At 47.1% G+C, this 17816-nt stretch overlaps 1 protein-coding gene across 1 annotated transcript in view; it reads right to left on the bottom strand.

Annotated features, from left to right (window-relative positions):
• The window catches only part of epha10 (EPH receptor A10), a 582772-nt gene that overhangs the window by 10487 nt on the left and 554469 nt on the right, over positions 1-17816 (bottom strand). Inside the window, exons 14-15 of the mRNA XM_078237784.1 lie at positions 6892-7041; positions 6296-6489 (exon numbers count right to left, since the gene is read on the bottom strand). Of these exons, the coding sequence (XP_078093910.1) occupies positions 6296-6489; positions 6892-7041 (344 nt within the window). The remainder of the gene's footprint in view (positions 1-6295; positions 6490-6891; positions 7042-17816) is intronic.

Below are 17816 nucleotides of genomic sequence, written 5' to 3'. Positions count from 1 at the left end.
GAATGGGGGGTGGGGTGGCATGCATCTGAAGCTCAGTCTGATGATGATCATGTGGAAATCAGTGACAAGGCAAGTGGAGGAATATGACACATTCCTCCCAGCCGTATTTGAGATGAAATAATTCTGACAGATTTCAGCTCAGTTCTGTAAAGTAGTTCAGTCAGCACAAGTGTTCGAAAATGACCTGTCCTGCACCATCAGTGTCACAAAAATGACCTGTCCCGCACATCAAGCAGCAAACCACTGAGCAATGTGAGGCTTTTCTTTCATAAGAAATACAGAAAAAATGTCTGCAAAGGATCTTTCGCTAAAGACCGGGCAACATAGCCAAGCGCTTTCGTTCCCTCCAAGCTAAACTTTAAAGAGGGTTAGAGTCCGGTCTGCCAGAGGCTGCGCTGCCAATAGATAGTGAGTGACAGACAATGTAATGCAGAGGGAAAAGTAAGGCATGCACAGAAACAGAGAGTCAAGAGACACAACAAGCATCAAGAGAGAGAAGCTGAGAGGAATGAGTAAGTTGAATTGAGGAGAAATAGACCAGGAGTGAGGGGAGAGAGACGGCGAATGAGGGGAGAGAGACGGCGAATGAGGGGAGAGAGACGGCGAGTGAGGGGAGAGAGAGGGGACAGGGAGGAACTATGAGGGGGAGTGAGAATAGGAGGAGTGACAGTGGATGAGGACAGTTTGAAGAGGAATGGTAGGAAGAGAGAAAAGGTGATTGGTAAGAGAGTAGGGAAATTATGCTAGAACTGTACAGAGCATTGGTGAGACCAAGGCCAGGATACTGTGTACAGTTTTGGTCACCTTATTTAAGGAGGGTGATGCTTGCATTATGAGCAGCTCAGAGAAGCTTTACGCAGAGGATTCCTGGGACGAAAGGGTGTTTTATGAGAAAAAGTAGAGCTGTTGGGGCCAATACCTGTTGGAGATGAGAAGAATGATAGGTGATCTTTTTGAAACATTCAATTCTGAGGGGAATTGACAGGGTAGGTGCGGAGAGGATTCCCTTTGGGAATCTGGAACCAAGGGTCAGAGTTTAAAAGTAAGGGATCACAAGACAGAGGTGAGGAGGAATTTCTTCCCTCAGAGTGTGTTTGGAGCAGTGGAGACTGGATAATTAGATATATTTAAGGCTGGGTTCGACACATTTTTGATTTGCAAAGGGATGAAGGGTTATGAGTGGGGGTAGGTAGGGAAGGGGAAGTAAGACCACCAGTAGATCAGCCATGACCTTATTGAATGGCGAGCAGGCTGGATGGGCCAAATGGCCTACTCTGCTCCTGGTTCTCATGAGGTTATGTCGCAATCTTTAATACTCTAGTGACCTCATCACCAACCACATGGATTGTTACAGTCAAAACTATCTACAATGTCACCGTGATGATGGGGGAGTAAGATGACAGTTAAATTGCCCCCATTTAACCTCATTACAACATGATTTCTTGTATCTGTGTTTAATATCATATTTTTTGAGCCATGAAGTCAATTTATTTTCCTCATCAGGTTAAGTGTTTCAATCTAATTGGTGAATAATGGAAACAGAAAACACATAATCAAGTACTCAAACATTTCTCCCCAAGTACAATTTGTTCCCGAATTATTTCCCATCAACAAAAATGTTCTACTTAACCGTAAAACAAAATGGTCCCAACGGGAGCATTTTTCATTCACCACCAAAGGCAAGGGTAAGGAAGGAAGGGAGAGGGGTGGGGAGGAGGGTGGAAGAGAGATGCAGACAACACACCCGACTGGGGGTGAAGGAGGGGGCGAGTGATGCCCTGCTGTCGGTCAGGGGAGGGGGCATTGCTGAATCTGCTCGCATGGTGAGCACTGTACCATCTGATAGGTCATGAATAAATCACAAATATCAAGCTGTTTCCAGTGATTAAGATTCACTCATCTGTTAACGTCTGCGCATGAGGGAGTGAGGTCATTGTTTTTAATACCTTCATGAGACATGGGCATCGCAGGCTAGGCCTCCTTTTTGTGCCCATCCCTTGTTCAGAGGGCATTTAAGAGGCAACCACATTGCTGTGGGTTGGAGACACATGTAGGCCAGACCGGTTACGGACGGCAGATTTCCTTTCCTTAAGGGCATTAGTGAACCAGATGGGTTTTTACAACAACAGTCTCATGGTCATCATAAGACTTTTTAATCCCAGACTGAGTTCAAACTTCACCATCTGCCGTGATGGGATTTGAACCCAGGTCCCCAGAGCATTACCCTGGGTCTCTAGATTACTAATCCAATGACAATACCACTATGCCATCACCTTACTGGTCCCACATGCTTTCATAGAATCTACAGAGCAGGAGGAGGCCATTTGGTCCATCGAGCCTACACCAACAACAATTCCACCCAGGTCCTATCCCTGTAACTCCATATATTTATCCTTCTAATCCTCCTGATAATAAGGGGCAATTTAAGAACAAAGAACAAAGAACAGTACAGCACAGGAAACAGGCCCTTCGGCCCTCCAAGCCTGTGCCGCTCCTTGGTCCAACTAGACCAATCGTTTGTATCCCTCCATTCCCAGGCTGCTCATGTGACTATCCAGGTAAGTCTTAAACGATGTCAGCGTGCCTGCCTCCACCACCCTACTTGGCAGCGCATTCCAGGCCCCCACCACCCTCTGTGTAAAAAACGTCCCTCTGATGTCTGAGTTATACTTCGCCCCTCTCAGCTTGAGCCCGTGACCCCTCGTGATCGTCACCTCCGACCAGGGAAAAAGCTTCCCACTGTTCACCCTATCTATACCCTTCATAATCTTGTATACCTCTATTAGATCTCCCCTCATTCTCCGTCTTTCCAAGGAGAACAACCCCAGTCTACCCAATCTCTCCTCATAGCTAAGACCCTCCATACCAGGCAACATCCTGGTAAACCTTCTCTGCACTCTCTCCAATGCCTCCACGTCCTTCTGGTAGTGCGGCGACCAGAACTGGACGCAGTACTCCAAATGTGGCCTAACCAGCGTTCTATACAGCTGCATCATCAGACTCCAGCTTTTATACTCAATACCCCGTCCTATAAAGGCAAGCATACCATATGCCTTCTTCACCACCTTCTCCACCTGTGTTGCCACCTTCAAGGATTTGTGGACTTGCACACCTAGGTCCCTCTGTGTTTCTATACTCCTGATGACTCTGCCATTTATTGTATAACTCCTCCCTACATTATTTCTTCCAAAATGCATCACTTCGCATTTATCCGGATTAAATTCCATCTGCCACCTCTCCGCCCAATTTTCCAGCCTATCTATATCCTGCTGTATTGCCCGACAATGCTCTTCGCTATCCGCAATTCCAGCCATCTTCGTGTCATCCGCAAACTTGCTGATTACACCAGTTACACCTTCTTCCAAATCATTTATATATATATCACAAATAGCAGAGGTCCCAGTACAGAGCCCTGCGGAACACCACTGGTCACAGACCTCCAGCCGGAAAAAGACCCTTCGACCACTACCCTCTGTCTCCTATGGCCAAGCCAGTTCTCCACCCATCTAGCCACTTCTCCTTGTATCCCATGAGCCTTAACCTTCTTAACCAACCTGCCATGTGGGACTTTGTCAAATGCCTTACTGAAATCCATATAGACGACATCCACGGCCCTTCCTTCATCAACCGTTTTTGTCACTTCCTCAAAAAACTCCACCAAATTTGTAAGGCACGACCTCCCTCTTACAAAACCATGTTGTCTGTCACTAATGAGATTGTTCCGTTCTAAATGCACATACATCCTGTCTCTAAGAATCCTCTCCAACAACTTCCCTACCACGGACGTCAAGCTCACCGGCCTATAATTTCCTGGGTTATCCCTGCTACCCTTCTTAAACAACGGGACCACATTCGCTATCCTCCAATCCTCAGGGACCTCACCCGTGTCCAAAGAAGCGACAAAGATTTCCGTCAGAGGCCCAGCAATTTCACCTCTTGTCTCCCTGAGCAGTCGAGGATAGATGCCATCAGGCCCTGGGGCTTTGTCAGTTTTAATGTTCCCTAAAAGACCTAACACTTCCTCTCTTGTAATGGAGATTTTCTCTAACGGGTCAACACCTCCCTCCGAGACACTCCCGGTTAACATGCCCCTCTCCTTCGTGAATACCGATGCAAAGTATTCATTTAGGATCTCCCCTATTCCCTTGGGTTCTAAGCATAATTCCCCTCCTTTGTCCCTGAGAGGTCCGATTTTCTCCCTGACAACTCTTTTGTTCCTAACGTATGAATAGAATGCCTTAGGATTCTCCTTAATCCTGCCTGCCAAGAACATCTCGTGACCTCTTTTTGCCCTTCTAACTCCCCGTTTGAGATCTTTCCTACTCTCTCTGTATTCCTCCAGAGCTCCATCTGTTTTCAGTTGCCTGGACTTAACGTACGCCTCCCTTTTCATTTTAATCAGATCCTCAATTTCCCTGGTTATCCACGGCTCTCGAATCCTACCTTTCCTATCTTTCCTTTTTACAGGCACATGCCTATCCTGCAGCCTTATCAATAGTTCCTTAAAAGACTCCCACATGCCAGACGCGGACTTACCCTCGAACATCCTCTCCCAATCAACATCCACCAATTCCTGCCTAATCCGGCTATAGTCAGCCTTCCCCCAATTTAGCACCCTGCCCGTAGGACAGCACTCATCCTTGTCCATCACTATCCTAAAGTTAACAGAGTTGTGGTCACTATTTGCCACATGTTCCCCTACCGAAACTTTGACGACCTGACCGGGCTCATTTCCCAGAACTAGGTCCAGTATAGCCCCCTCTCTAGTCGGGCTATCTACATACTGTTCCAAAGAACCTTCCAGTACGCATTTTACAAATTCCTCCCCGTCCGGTCCCCCAGCTCTAAGCACTTTCCAGTCTGTGCCAGGGAAATTAAAGTCCCCCACTACAACAACCCTATGTTTTCTGCACCTATCCAGAATCTCCTGACATATCCTTTCCTCCACTTCCCGTGGGCTGTTGGGTGGTCTGTAGTACACCCCCAGCATAGTGACTGCACCCTTCCTGTTTCTGAGTTCCACCCACAGCGACTCAGTACATGACCCCTCTAAGTTGTCTACCCTCTGCACCGCGGTAATATGCTCCTTAACTAATATCGCTACTCCCCCACCTTTTTTAGCCCCTCCTCTGTCTCGCCTAAAACACTTATACCCCGGAATATTCAGCTGCCAGTCCTGTCCTTCTTTTAACCAAGTTTCCGTCACCGCAACCACATCCAAATTCCGCACAAGCATTAAGGCCCTAAGTTCGTCTGTTTTACCCGTTACACTCCTCGCATTGAAGCAGATGCACTCCAGACCTCCAGGCCCAGTCAGGTCCTCATTTAGCATGACCAATCCACCTAATCCGCACATCTTTGGAGTGTGTGAGGAAACCAGAACACCCGGAGGAAACCCACGCAATCACGGGGAGAATGTGCAAACTCCACACAGACAGTGACCCGAGGCCAGAATTGACCCCAGGTCCACTTATAGATACTTGTTGTCCGTGTGAAGTGCTGTCAAATCAAGTGCAGGACAACGAAAATGCTGGATGACATATCTCATTAAGCAGTCCCAGATCATGGACCTGATTCAAGGTGAAAAAAAAACCCTTTAGCATCTTCATTAATGTTTTAAACAATTATTCAGGAGAACTCCTAATGCTCCTAATTCATACATTCACAAAAAGAATTGCTTCTTTCTAAGACCAATGTCCTTGTGGCTCGTCTGAATGAGGCTGTTGAATGCGTGATGTTTTATGCTCAACAGTGCAATGTTTGGTGCTTTTGAACTTTCATTTATAAAGGTACCCTGTCAGGAGACTTTCCAAACACCTCACAAACTTATACCGTATCAATTAAAAATGAAACCTTTTATCTGTCCGGGCTGGATTAAAACCCTGGTAGCAAGATCAGTCGAAGGCTCTCAAAGGATTAAGGAACACAAATGTATACAAAGTAGTCTCTTTTATATTTATCTTTCATGTTTCTGAGCATAAAGTTGAAGAGGAGACCGTGTGTTGATTCTGAAGTCATTTACATTTAAAATATAGTTGATACGTTACTACCCGAGGCAGATGTTACATCCACAAATATCAAGTTCGATGCTATTAAGACGGAGCAGATGGTGGATGATTAGAGAATCACAAGGGGACTTTAATGGTGAAATCTGCATGCAGTGTAGTTCCGTCATCTCCAGTAAAAAAGTTCATAAATAAAACACTGCGAACCATCGTACGACCAGCCCAAGGTCCAATCCGATCAGTTAGACACGAGCTTAGGCAAGGGGCACGAGACTCTGCTTGGCATTTACCTGTGGCAGCCGTTGGGGATGGCTTTCAGGCTGTCAGGATTGCAACCCATCTTGCTAAGGATGCTCAGGATCTGTGCAAATTTGGGCCGGTCGTTGCGATCCTTCTGCCAACACTCCAGCATGAGCTGGTGGAGCCTGGAAGGGCAGTTCATGGGAGCAGAGAGACGGAACCCTTCTTCAACTGCTTTAATCACCTGCAGAGGCAACACGGGGCAACAGAGACATCACTTTCATCTAAAGGTTGTGAAAATTCACAATTGGCTGTACAGAGAATTGAACCTGGGCCAAATCTACAATCGTTCCACAATTCTCCTGCTACTAAAAGTTTAAAACGGTCCCTTTATGCAAAATTCTATCAGACAAAATTATACATCTGAATATTCCATAACAATAATATCCAGTTGCTAATCACACACTTAGCTGGAAGAAGACAGTATCCGGAAATCCAATTACGCGACAAACAATCAAGTGTAGATCTAGGAACAACAATAAATTGTATCAACCTGTCCTAAGGGTGAGGTCAAAAATTCATTAGCAGCCATCTTGCCTGAAATTGAATGACAATTACACATCCAAGGTCCAATTACGCAACTCACGTCTTGATTGGACATGTCCCAGTAAGGTCGTTCTCCGTAGGACATCACCTCCCACATAACGATCCCGAAGCTCCACACGTCGCTGGCCGTGCTGTATCTGTGGTACTGGATGGCTTCTGGAGCTGCCCACAGGACCGAGGCCTTCCCGCCCTGTTTCAGAGAGAGTTGGCAGATGGGGCTCATGATAGAATCAGTGACCGTAAAACATATGGCCGACTCTGCACCAAGGTTTGCCCTTTGAGATTTTATTCTCAGCTTAGTTGCGAGGAATAACGCAGTGAATTTACCCCATTGTGAATTCTACCTTGCTTTCGACCCATGGTCAAATTTGTACACCTAGAATCATAGCATCCCTACAGTGCAGAAGGAGGCCATTCAACCCATTGAGCCTGCACAGACAACAATCTCACCCAGGCCCTATCCCCACATATTTATCCTGCTAATCCCCCTGACACTAAGGTTAATTTAACACAGCCAATCCACTTAACCCACACATCTTTGGACTGTGGGAGGAAACCGGATCACCTAGAGGAAACCCACACAGATACAGAAAGAATGTGTAAACTCCACAGAGACAGTCATCCAAGGCCGGGAATGAACCTGGGTCCCTGGCACTGTGAGACAGCAATGCCTGCCACCGTGCCACCCACTAAATCTATTTTTGATCTTTTTGACAATGAATGCTGTATTCACTTCTCTGTGCCATCCTCAGAAAGAATATATGAATTTTTGAGGGGGTATCGTGCAGCCAGACACTAATAAGATTCAATAATTAAAACAAATTACATTGAGAGTGTCTGTATTCCTTTTGAGTATACAGACCAAGGGGTGATCCCATTGAGATGATGGGCGGCACTGTGGCACAGTGGTTAGCGCCGCTGCCTCACAGCACCAGGGGTCTGGGATCAATTCGGCCTCGGGTCACAGTCTGTGTGGGGTTTGCACGTTCTCCCCATGTCTGCGTGGGTTTCCTCCGGGTGCTCCGGATCCCCCCCAGTCGAAGGATGTGCAGGTCAGGTTGATCGGCCATGCTAAATTGCCCCTTTGTGTCAGGGGGATTAGCAGGGCAAATACGTGGGGTTACAGGGATAGGGCCTGGGTGGGATTGTTGTCGGTGCAGGCTCAATGGACCGAATGGCCTGCTTCTGCACCAGTAACTGTGAAAGAATATAGTAAGGTAGATAAAGAGAATGATTTCCTCCGGGTTGGAGGAGGGGAAAAGAGTGCATTAATTTCAAACTAGAGCTTGGGGGTTCTGAGGTGACATTAGGAACCACACAAAGGGTAGTCGTTGAAATTTGGAACATTTCCCGCCAAAACCTCGGTGACCTGAAAGTTTTAGCAGTGAGATTAACAGATTATTTGGTTTGCAGGAGGACAGGGGATGATGGTATCAAGGCAAGTTGGTGAAGGCAACATACAGATCTGTCTGAATGAGGTATAGGCTTGAGGGGCTGAATGGCAAGTCAATGGCCTAGTGGTATTATCGCTAGACGATGAACCCAGAAGCTCAGCTAATGTTCTGGAGATCCGAGTTCGAATCCCGCCACGGCAGATGGCGGAATTTGAATTTAATAAAAATAAATCTGGAATTAAGAATCTACTGATGACCATGAAACCATTGTCGATTGTCGGAAAAACCCATCTGGTTCACTAATGTCCTTTAGGGAAGGAAATCTGCCGTCCTTACCTGGTCTGGCCACATGTGACCCCAGACCCACAGCAATGTGGTTGACTCTCAAATGCCCTCTGAAATGGACTAGCAAGCCACTTAGTTCAAGGGCAAGTAGGGATGGCAATGAATGCTAGCCAGCCAGTGGCGCCCATGCCCCATGAATGAATATTTTTTTTTTTAATGGCTTACTCCTGTTCCTCAACAAGCTCTTTAATAAAAAGTTAGGAAAAGTGGGTACACAAAACTCTAAAATAGAAAAGATAATTTGAATTTATATCATGCATTCCATGATATCCCAAAGTGATTTACATCCAAAGATGTGTAGGTAAGGTGCATTTGGGGCGGCACGGTAGCACAGTGGTTAGCACTGCTGCTTCACAGCGCCAGGGACCTGGGTTCAATTCCCGGCTTGGGTCATTGTCTGTGTGGAGTTTGTACATTCATTGCACATTAGGATCTACAAATATTTGGATAGACAGGGACTTAGTAGGGAGAGTCAACATGGCTTTGTACGTGGTAGGTCATGTTTAACCAATCTATTAGAGTTTATCGAGGAGGTTACCAGGAAAGTGGATGAAGGGAAGGCAGTGGATGTTGTCTACATGGACTTCAGTAAGGCCTTTGACAAGGTCCCACATGGGAGGTTAGTTAGGAAGGTTCAGTCGCTAGGTATACATGGAGAGGTAGTAAATTGGATTAGACATTGGCTCAATGGAAGAAGCCAGAGAGTGGTAGTGGAGGATTGCTTCTCTGAGTGGAGGCCTGTGACTAGTGGTGTGCCACAGGGATCAGTGCTGGGTCCATTGTTGGTTGTTATCTATATCAATGATCTGGATGATAATGTGGTAAATTGGATCAGCAAATTTGCTGATGATACAAAGATTGGAGGTGTAGTGGACAGTGAGGAAGGTTTTCAAAGCTTGCAGAGGGATTTGGACCAGCTAGAAAAAATGGGCTGAAAAATAGCAGATGGAGTTTAATGCAGACAAGTGTGAGGTATTGTACTTTGGAAGGACAAATCAAGGTAGAACATACAAGGTAAATGGTAGGACACTGAAGAGTGCACTAGAACAGAGGGATCTGGGAATACAGATACATAATTCCCTAAAAGTGGCGTCACAGGTAGATAGGGTCGTAAAGAGTGCTTTTGGTACATTGGCCTTTATAAATCAAAGTATTGAGTATAAGAGTTGGAATGTTATGGTGAGGTTGTATAACACAGTAAGAAGTTTAACAACACCAGGTTAAAGTCCAACAGGTTTATTTGGTAGCAAAAGCCACACAAGCTTTCGGAGCTCTTAGCCCCTTCTTCAGGTGAGTGGGAATTCTGTTCACAAACAGAGCTTATAAAGACACAGACTCAATTTACATGAATAATGGTTGGAATGCGAATACTTACAACTAATCAAGTCTTTAAGAAACAAAACAATGTGAGTGGAGAGAGCATCAAGACAGGCTAAAAAGATGTGTATTGTCTCCAGACAAGACAGCCAGTGAAACTCTGCAGGTCCACGCAACTGTGGGAGTTACAAATAGTGTGACATGAACCCAATATCCCGGTTGAGGCCGTCCTCGTGTGTGCGGAACTTGGCTATCAGTTTCTGCTCAGCGATTCTGCGCTGTCGTGTGTCGCGAAGGCCGCCTTGGAGAACGCTTACCCGAATATCAGAGGCCGAATGCCCGTGACCGCTGAAGTGCTCCCCAACAGGAAGAGAACAGTCTTGCCTGGTGATTGTCGAGCGGTGTTCATTCATCCGTTGTCGCAGCGTCTGCATAGTTTCCCCAATGTACCATGCCTCGGGACATCCTTTCTTGCAGCGTATCAGGTAGACAACGTTGGCCGAATTGCAAGAGTATGTACCGTGTACCTGGTGGATGGTGTTCTCACGTGAGATGATGGCATCTGTGTCGATGATCCGGCACGTCTTGCAGAGGTTGCTGTGGCAGGGTTGTGTGGTGTCATGGTCACTGTTCTCCTGAAGGCTGGGTAGTTTGCTGCGGACAATGGTCTGTTTGAGGTTGTGCGGTTGTTTGAAGGCAAGAAGTGGGGGTGTGGGGATGGCCTTGGCGAGATGTTCGTCTTCATCAATGACATGTTGAAGGCTCCGGAGGAGATGCCGTAGCTTCTCCGCTCCGGGGAAGTACTGGACAACGAAGGGTACTCTGTCCACTGTGTCCCGTGTTTGTCTTCTGAGGAGGTCGGTGCGGTTTTTCGCTGTGGCGCGTTGGAACTGTTGATCAATGAGTCTAGCGCCATATCCTGTTCTTATGAGGGCATCTTTCAGCGTCTGGAGGTGTCTGTTGCGATCCTCCTCATCCGAGCAGATCCTGTGTATACGGAGGGCTTGTCCGTAGGGGATGGCTTCTTTAACGTGTTTCGGGTGGAAGCTGGAGAAGTGGAGCATCGTGAGGTTATCCGTGGGCTTGCGGTACAGTGAGGTGCTGAGGTGACCGTCCTTAATGGAGATGTGTGTGTCCAAGAATGCAACCGATTCCGGAGAGTAGTCTATGGTGAGCCTGATGGCGGGATGGAACTTGTTGATGTCATCATAGAGTTGTTTCAGTGATTGTTCACCATGAGTCCAAAGGAAGAAAATGTCATCGATGTATCTAGTGTATAGCATCGGTTGAAGGTCCCGTGCGGTGAAGAAGTCTTGTTCGAACCTGTGCATGAAGATGTTGGCATATTGAGGTGCGAATTTGGTCCCCATGGCTGTTCCGTGTGTCTGGATGAAGAACTGGTTGTTGAAGGTGAAGATATTGTGGTCCAGGATGAAGCGGATGAGATGTAAAATTGCATCTGGAAACTGGCAGTTGTTGGCGCTGAGCACTGAGGCCGTTGCAGCAATGCCATCGTCATGGGGGATGCTGGTGTAGAGTGCTGAGACATCCATTGTGACGAGGAGCCCTCCTGGTTCAACTGCTCCATGTGTGCCGAGTTTCTGTAGGAAGTCCGTCGTGTCGCGACAAAAGCTGGGGGTTCTTTGTACAATGGGTTTCAGGATGCCCTCGACATAGCCGGAGAGGTTCTCGCACAGGGTCCCATTGCCCGATACGATGGGACGGCCGGGTGTGTTTGCCTTGTGTATCTTCGGGAGGCAGTAGAGATCTCCAACGCGGGGAGTACGTGGGATGAGAGCACGGAGGGTGTTCTGAAGGTCCGGATCAAAGGTCTTGATCAGAGTGTTGAGTTGACGGGTGTGTTCTTTGGTCGGATCTGCAGGTAACTGTCTGTAGTGTTCCTTGTTGTTGAGTTGTCGGTACACTTCTTTGCAGTAATCCGTTCTGTTCAGTATGACGATGGCCCCTCCTTTGTCTGCTGGTTTGATGACAATGTTGCGGTTGGTCTTGAGAGCGTGGATGGCGTTACGTTGTGCTTGGGTGATGTTCGGGGCTGTCTTGTGAGTGCGGCTGATGAATTTGGTGTTGACGCACCTCCTGACGGCTTGGGCATACATGTCAAGTCGAGGGCAGCGGCCTTCCGGAGGAGTCCAATTCGACTCTTTCCTCTTCGGATGCACTGTGGATCTCTCTGTCGGCTGTTCCGGTTCATTGGCTGTCTCATTGTGTTCGTTGTTGGCCTCTTGGGGTTTGTGGAAGAACTCCCTCAGCCTCATTCGCCTGATGAATTCCTCTGTGTCTGCTGCGAGACTGATGGGGTCTATTTTGGTGGTGGGGCAAAAATTAAGCCCTCGGCTGAGAACTTCGATTTCATCTGGTTGAAGTGTGTAGTCAGACAAGTTGACAATGGACTTCCCTGCAGTGGTACTGTTTTCTACTGTGGTACCGGGGGAGGCTTGGTTGCTGCTGGTGGTGATGCCGAGTTTCTCAAGTTTCCTGTTCTTGGTGTGCATGTCGATGGTGTAGTTCCTTTGTCTCGTCCGCTTGGCAGAGTTTCGCAGCTGGTCTGCGTCCTGAGCGCAAGTTGAGACTATGGATTCGATCTTGGTTTCCAGGCTGCGGCGTTTGCTGTAGAGTTGGTGTATGAGGTGGTTGAGGAGGGTGAGAGAGGTGCGACGGCAAAGTCTCTCAGCGTAGTCTGTGTTATAGGTTGACCTGAGTGGGTTCGTGATCCGTAGTCCTTTCGGTATCTTGTCTGCTTTCTTGCATCTTTGTAGAAACTTGATGTCTGTGTCGATATGCGCGATCTTCTTGGCGATCCTCTCCACTTGGAGCCGGCAGTTTGCGGTGTCGATGGTAGTCATGATGTTGTATAAGACATTGGTGAGGCCGAATTTAAAGTATTGTGTGCAGTTTTGGTCACCTAATTTCAGGAAGGATACTAATAAGGTTGAAAGAGTGCAGAGAAGGTTTACAAGGATGTTGCCGGGACTTGAGAAACTGAGTTACAGAGAAAGGTTGAATAGGTTAGGACTTTATTCCCTGGAGCGTAGAAGAATGAGGGGAGATTTGATAGAGGTGTATAAAGTTATGATGGGTATAGATAGAGTGAATGGAAGCAGACTTTTTCCACTGAGGCTAGGGGAGAAAAAAAACTAGAGGACATGGGTTAAGGGTGAAGGGGGAAAAGTTTAAAGAGAATATTAGGGGGGGGGGCTTCTTCACACAGAGAGTGGTGGGAGTGTGGAATGAGCTGCCAGGTGAAGTGGTGAATGCGGGCTCACTTTTAACATTTAAGAAAAACTTGGACAGGTACATGGATGAGAGGGGTGTGGGGGGATATGGTCCAGGTGCAGGTCAGTGGGACTCGGCAGAAAAATGGTTCGGCACTGCCAAGAAGGGCCAAAAGGCCTGTTTCTGTGCTGTAATTCATTCATAGAAACCCTACAGTGCAGAAAGGGGCCATTTGGCCCATCGAGTCTGCACTGACCACAATCCCACCCAGGCCCTACCCCCATATTCACCCGCTAATCCCTCTAACCTACGCATCTCAGGACACTAAGGGGCAATTTTAGCACGGCCAATCAACCTAACCCGCACATCTTTGGACTGTGGGAGGAAACCGGAGCACCCGGAGGAAACCCACGCAGACACGAGGAGAATGTGCAAACTCCGCACGGACAGTGACCCTAGCCGGGAATCGAAAACAGGTCCCTGGAGCTGTGAGGCAGCAGTGCTAACCACTGTGCTACCGTGCCGCCCCTAATGTTCTATGGTAATGTTCTATGGTTCTATAGTTCTATTCTCGTGACTGTGTGGGTTTCCTCCAGGTGCTCCGGTTTCCTCCCACAGTCAAAAGATGTGCGGGTTAGGTTGATTGGCCATGCTAAAAATTGCCCTTAGTGTCCTGAGATGCGTAGGTTAGAGGGATTAGTGGATAAATATGTAGGGATATGGGGTAGGGCCTGGGTGGGATTGTGGTCGGTGCAGACTCGATGGGCCGAACGGCCTCTTTCTGTACTGGAGGGTTTCTATGATTCTATGATTAGCCATGGTAAATGTGCTAGGTTATGGGGATGGGGATTGGGGGGGCGGGGGAAGCTCCAGAGAGTCAGTATAGACTCAATGGGCCGAATGGCCTCCTTCTGCATTGTAGGAATTCTATAGAACCATTGAACTGCTTTTTGAAGTGTAGCCAATGTAGTATCATAGGAAATAGGACAGCCAAAAATTTGCACAGCAAGCTCCCACAAAGAGCAACGCAATAATGAACAGATTTTTATGAAAAGATGTAGATTCGGGTTGGGAGGGTCAATTAGTGGCCAGGACAGCAGGGTGAAATTCCCTAATCTTTCTTGAAATAGTGCCATGGAATTTTCTAGATTGGTCTCAGAGAGCAGATGTGGTCTTGATTTAATGGGCGCAATTCTCCGGCCGTTCACGCCAGCAGGATTTTCTGGCCCAGCTGCAGTGAGCGGATATTCGGCTGAACGCGAAATTCTCATGTTCGCTGGCAACGGTGGCAGGTCTGAACGGCTGGAGAATTTTGGCCATCATCTCACCCAAAAGGCACCACCTCCGGCAGTGCAGCACACCCTGGGTACGGCACTGGGGCGTCGACACTGGTTTTTGAGCTGAACCCACAAACTTGTGACTCAGGGGCAAAGAGCGCTCTGTAGTTTTACCAATACTAAAGGTGGGATTCTCCAATCTCACTGGCCCTCCCCTGCTGACAGCAAGAATTTGGCGCAAGCCAAACTCCCTTTGCAGCAAGGGGATTGGATAATCCCAGCGCCGGGGAAGTTTCTGCCGTAAAACACTGATGCTCATTTTGTCGCATTGGACAAACAAATAAATAAGAATGAAAAATAGAAATAATTTTCATGAGGACAAGAGGTTTGTTGAGGTTGTCGCTTTTATGCGTTTGTTCATTATGTTTGGCTCTGGCGTGACATCATTGTGATAGAACAAAAACAACACTTGGCTCATTACAGGCACTAGGAAATAAAGCGTTCATCAAATCATTTTCTTCAGCTCTTTTCATAAAGTATCCAAAACATCCACTGCCACTCTAAAGGCGATTGCAGAATGAGCATTCGAGCTTCAATAACAGTAATTTTGGGCGGCACAGTGGTTAGCACTGCTGCCTTACAGCGCCAGGGACCCGGGTTCGATTCCTGGTTTGGGTCACTGTCTGTGTGGAGTTTGCATGTTCTCCCTGTGTCTGCGTGAGTTTCCTCCGGGTGCTCTGGTTTCCTCCCACAGTCCGAAAGACGTGCTGGTTAGGTGCATTGGCCATGCTAAATTCTCCCTCAGTGTACCCGAACAGGCGCCAGAGTGTGGCGACTGGGGAATTTTCACAGTAACTTCATTGCAGTGTGAATGTAAGCCTACTTGTGATTAATAAGTAAACGAAAGAGCACTGCTACACTGTGCAATAGAAAGCAAAATTGTTTGCTAAATGTGTGGAAACTAGAAACAGGAACACGTTGCAATTTTAAGAAAGGAGCTAACTGGTTTAGAAATCTTGGATGCAAAACTGTAGCCTTCACTCTGCTGCTGTGAAGAAATCTGCAGTCACTTTACTTTCCTGACGACTACGAACATTGAAGGCACCTGGCCAATAAAAGGGATTTTTCATCCAGAAATTGCTTCGTAAGACAGTAAGATTCTGAAGCTGGAATGCATGTCAGTTTGGGCAGATTTCTCTGGGCTGAAAATCCTCTTGTGCGTGAGAAGCAGGAGAAAAGGATGGGCTTTTTCAACCGATAATTAATGAATCGCAGGAGCACCCGTGTTTAAACCAAATGATTTGTAAGAATGGCCATTTGTTAGCAGCAGTGAAAAATTAACAGCCAATCGTCAACCAAATGGTTCTTTAAAACTGCTTAAATGGGTAATGAGCCATTGAATATTAAGTGATCCGTTAATCAAGCTGTGGAATGTGCAATCTTTGGTGTAAGTTTTGGTCTGAATACCATCTCAGAAAAAAGCTGATTTAACAGCAGGGCCTTCAAACACAAGATTCATGCACCCTGGGCCACAGAATGTTGAGGCCTGGATGTGGCACGGTGGCACAGTGGTTAGCACTGCTGCCTCACAGTGCCAGGCACCCATGTTCGATTCTGGCTTTGGGTGACAGTGTGGAGTTAGCACATTCTCCCCGTGTCTGTGTGGGTTTCCTCCGGGTGCTCCAGTTTCCTCCCACAAAGATGTATGGGTTAGGTGGATTGGCCATGGCTAAATTGCCCCTTTGTGTCCAAAGATGTGGGGGTTAGGTAGATTGGTTATGGTAAATGCGCGGGGTTACTGGGATAGGGCAAAGGGGTGGGCCTTGGTAAGATGCACTTTCAGAGAGTTGGTGCAGACTCGATGGGCCGGGTGGCCTCTTTCTGCACTGTAGGGATTCGCTGGTTCTAATTGGGGAGTTTAAAATACTACAGATTTGATGGGGTTGGCAATTGCTGTTCACACACTTAGTAGGAAGATTATATGGGGGAGACCTCAAAACACAAAGCAGACAAAGGAGTAAATAGATCTTGGGGATCTACTGCCAATGTAGAGGAATTCCAGAACACGGGAGCTCAATCCTCAATTCAATAACACAAGAATTTGGAGCAGGAATCCGCTCCGCCATTTGATAAGATTATGGTTTCAACACCTACCTGTCTGCCCCTCCTCTCCCAACCCATAACCTCTGACTCCCATGTCTATCAGAAATCTGTCTACTCAGCTTTGAATATACTTAATGACCCACACTCCACTGCTCACTTGGGGAAGAGAATTCCAAATGGTTAACAAAGTTAAGTCACCATATTCCTAGATGACCATAGCTCTTCCCTTTGAGGGGGAGAGCTGACTGGTGGTGATTTAACCTGAGGATCACCACACCTCAGGCAAGAGCAAGGTTTAGAAGGCGGAGCCTTCATGAGTAACCTCAGTCGGTACAGGAATTGAACCCACGCTGTTGAAGTTGCTCTGCATTGCTGACCAGCCGTCCAGCCAATTGAGCTAAACCCACCACCCTCCGAGAGAAAACATTTATCATCTTGGTTTTAAATGAGAGACCCACCCTTATTTTTAAGCTGTGTCCCCTTGTTCTAGAAACACCCTCTCAGCATTTTCTCGGCAAAGTTAAGCCATTCATGAGTGAAATCAGGAAACAATTTGCCACACAAAGGATGTTGGAAATGTGGAATTCTCCCCAAAAAGGCTTAGGTTCTGGAGGTCAGATGAAATCTCTGAGAGTCATGATTTCAGATGGAACCAAACACGGAAGGGGTTACAGCTTGTGTGAATACTGAAGACCCGGCAGATTTGGATACAAGCATTGGGGATTAAAACCTAAGGGAAGTATAAGATCAGCCATGATCTAAGTGAATGGCAGAAGAGACTCAAGTGACTGAATGTCCGACTCCTGCTCGAATGGTCCCATCAAATTGGATGGGTTTTACTGTACTCTCTCCAATATTCGCATGTTATTCTGAGTGCCTCACAGCGACAGGGACCCGGGTTCAATTGCGGCCTTGGGTCAGCGTCTGTGTGGAGTTTGCATCTTTTCCCGTGTCTGCGTGGGTTTCCTCCCACAGTCCAAAGGTATGCAGATTAAGTGGAAGCTAAATTGCCCCTTAGCATCCCAGTATGTGTAGGTTAGATGGGATTAGCCATGGTAAATATGTGGGATTACTGGGAGAAGGCCTGGGTAAGATACTTTTCAGAGTCAGTGCAGATTTAATAGATCGAATGCACTATAGGGGTTCTATGATTCTATTCTATGATGAATAGCGATTGGAATTGCTCTAAGTGGGGTCAGAACAGCACTTAGCACAAATTCCAGCACTACTTGAGACTTACTACCCTCTCCCTTTGAGTATACAGTCCAGATTGTATTTGCTAGCCTTACTGCTGT

Source organism: Mustelus asterias, chromosome 21 (genome assembly GCF_964213995.1).
Source record: "Mustelus asterias chromosome 21, sMusAst1.hap1.1, whole genome shotgun sequence".
Taxonomy (NCBI): domain Eukaryota; kingdom Metazoa; phylum Chordata; class Chondrichthyes; order Carcharhiniformes; family Triakidae; genus Mustelus; species Mustelus asterias.
Note: the sequence above shows the minus strand (reverse complement) of the source record. Positions and strands in the feature narration are given on the sequence as shown.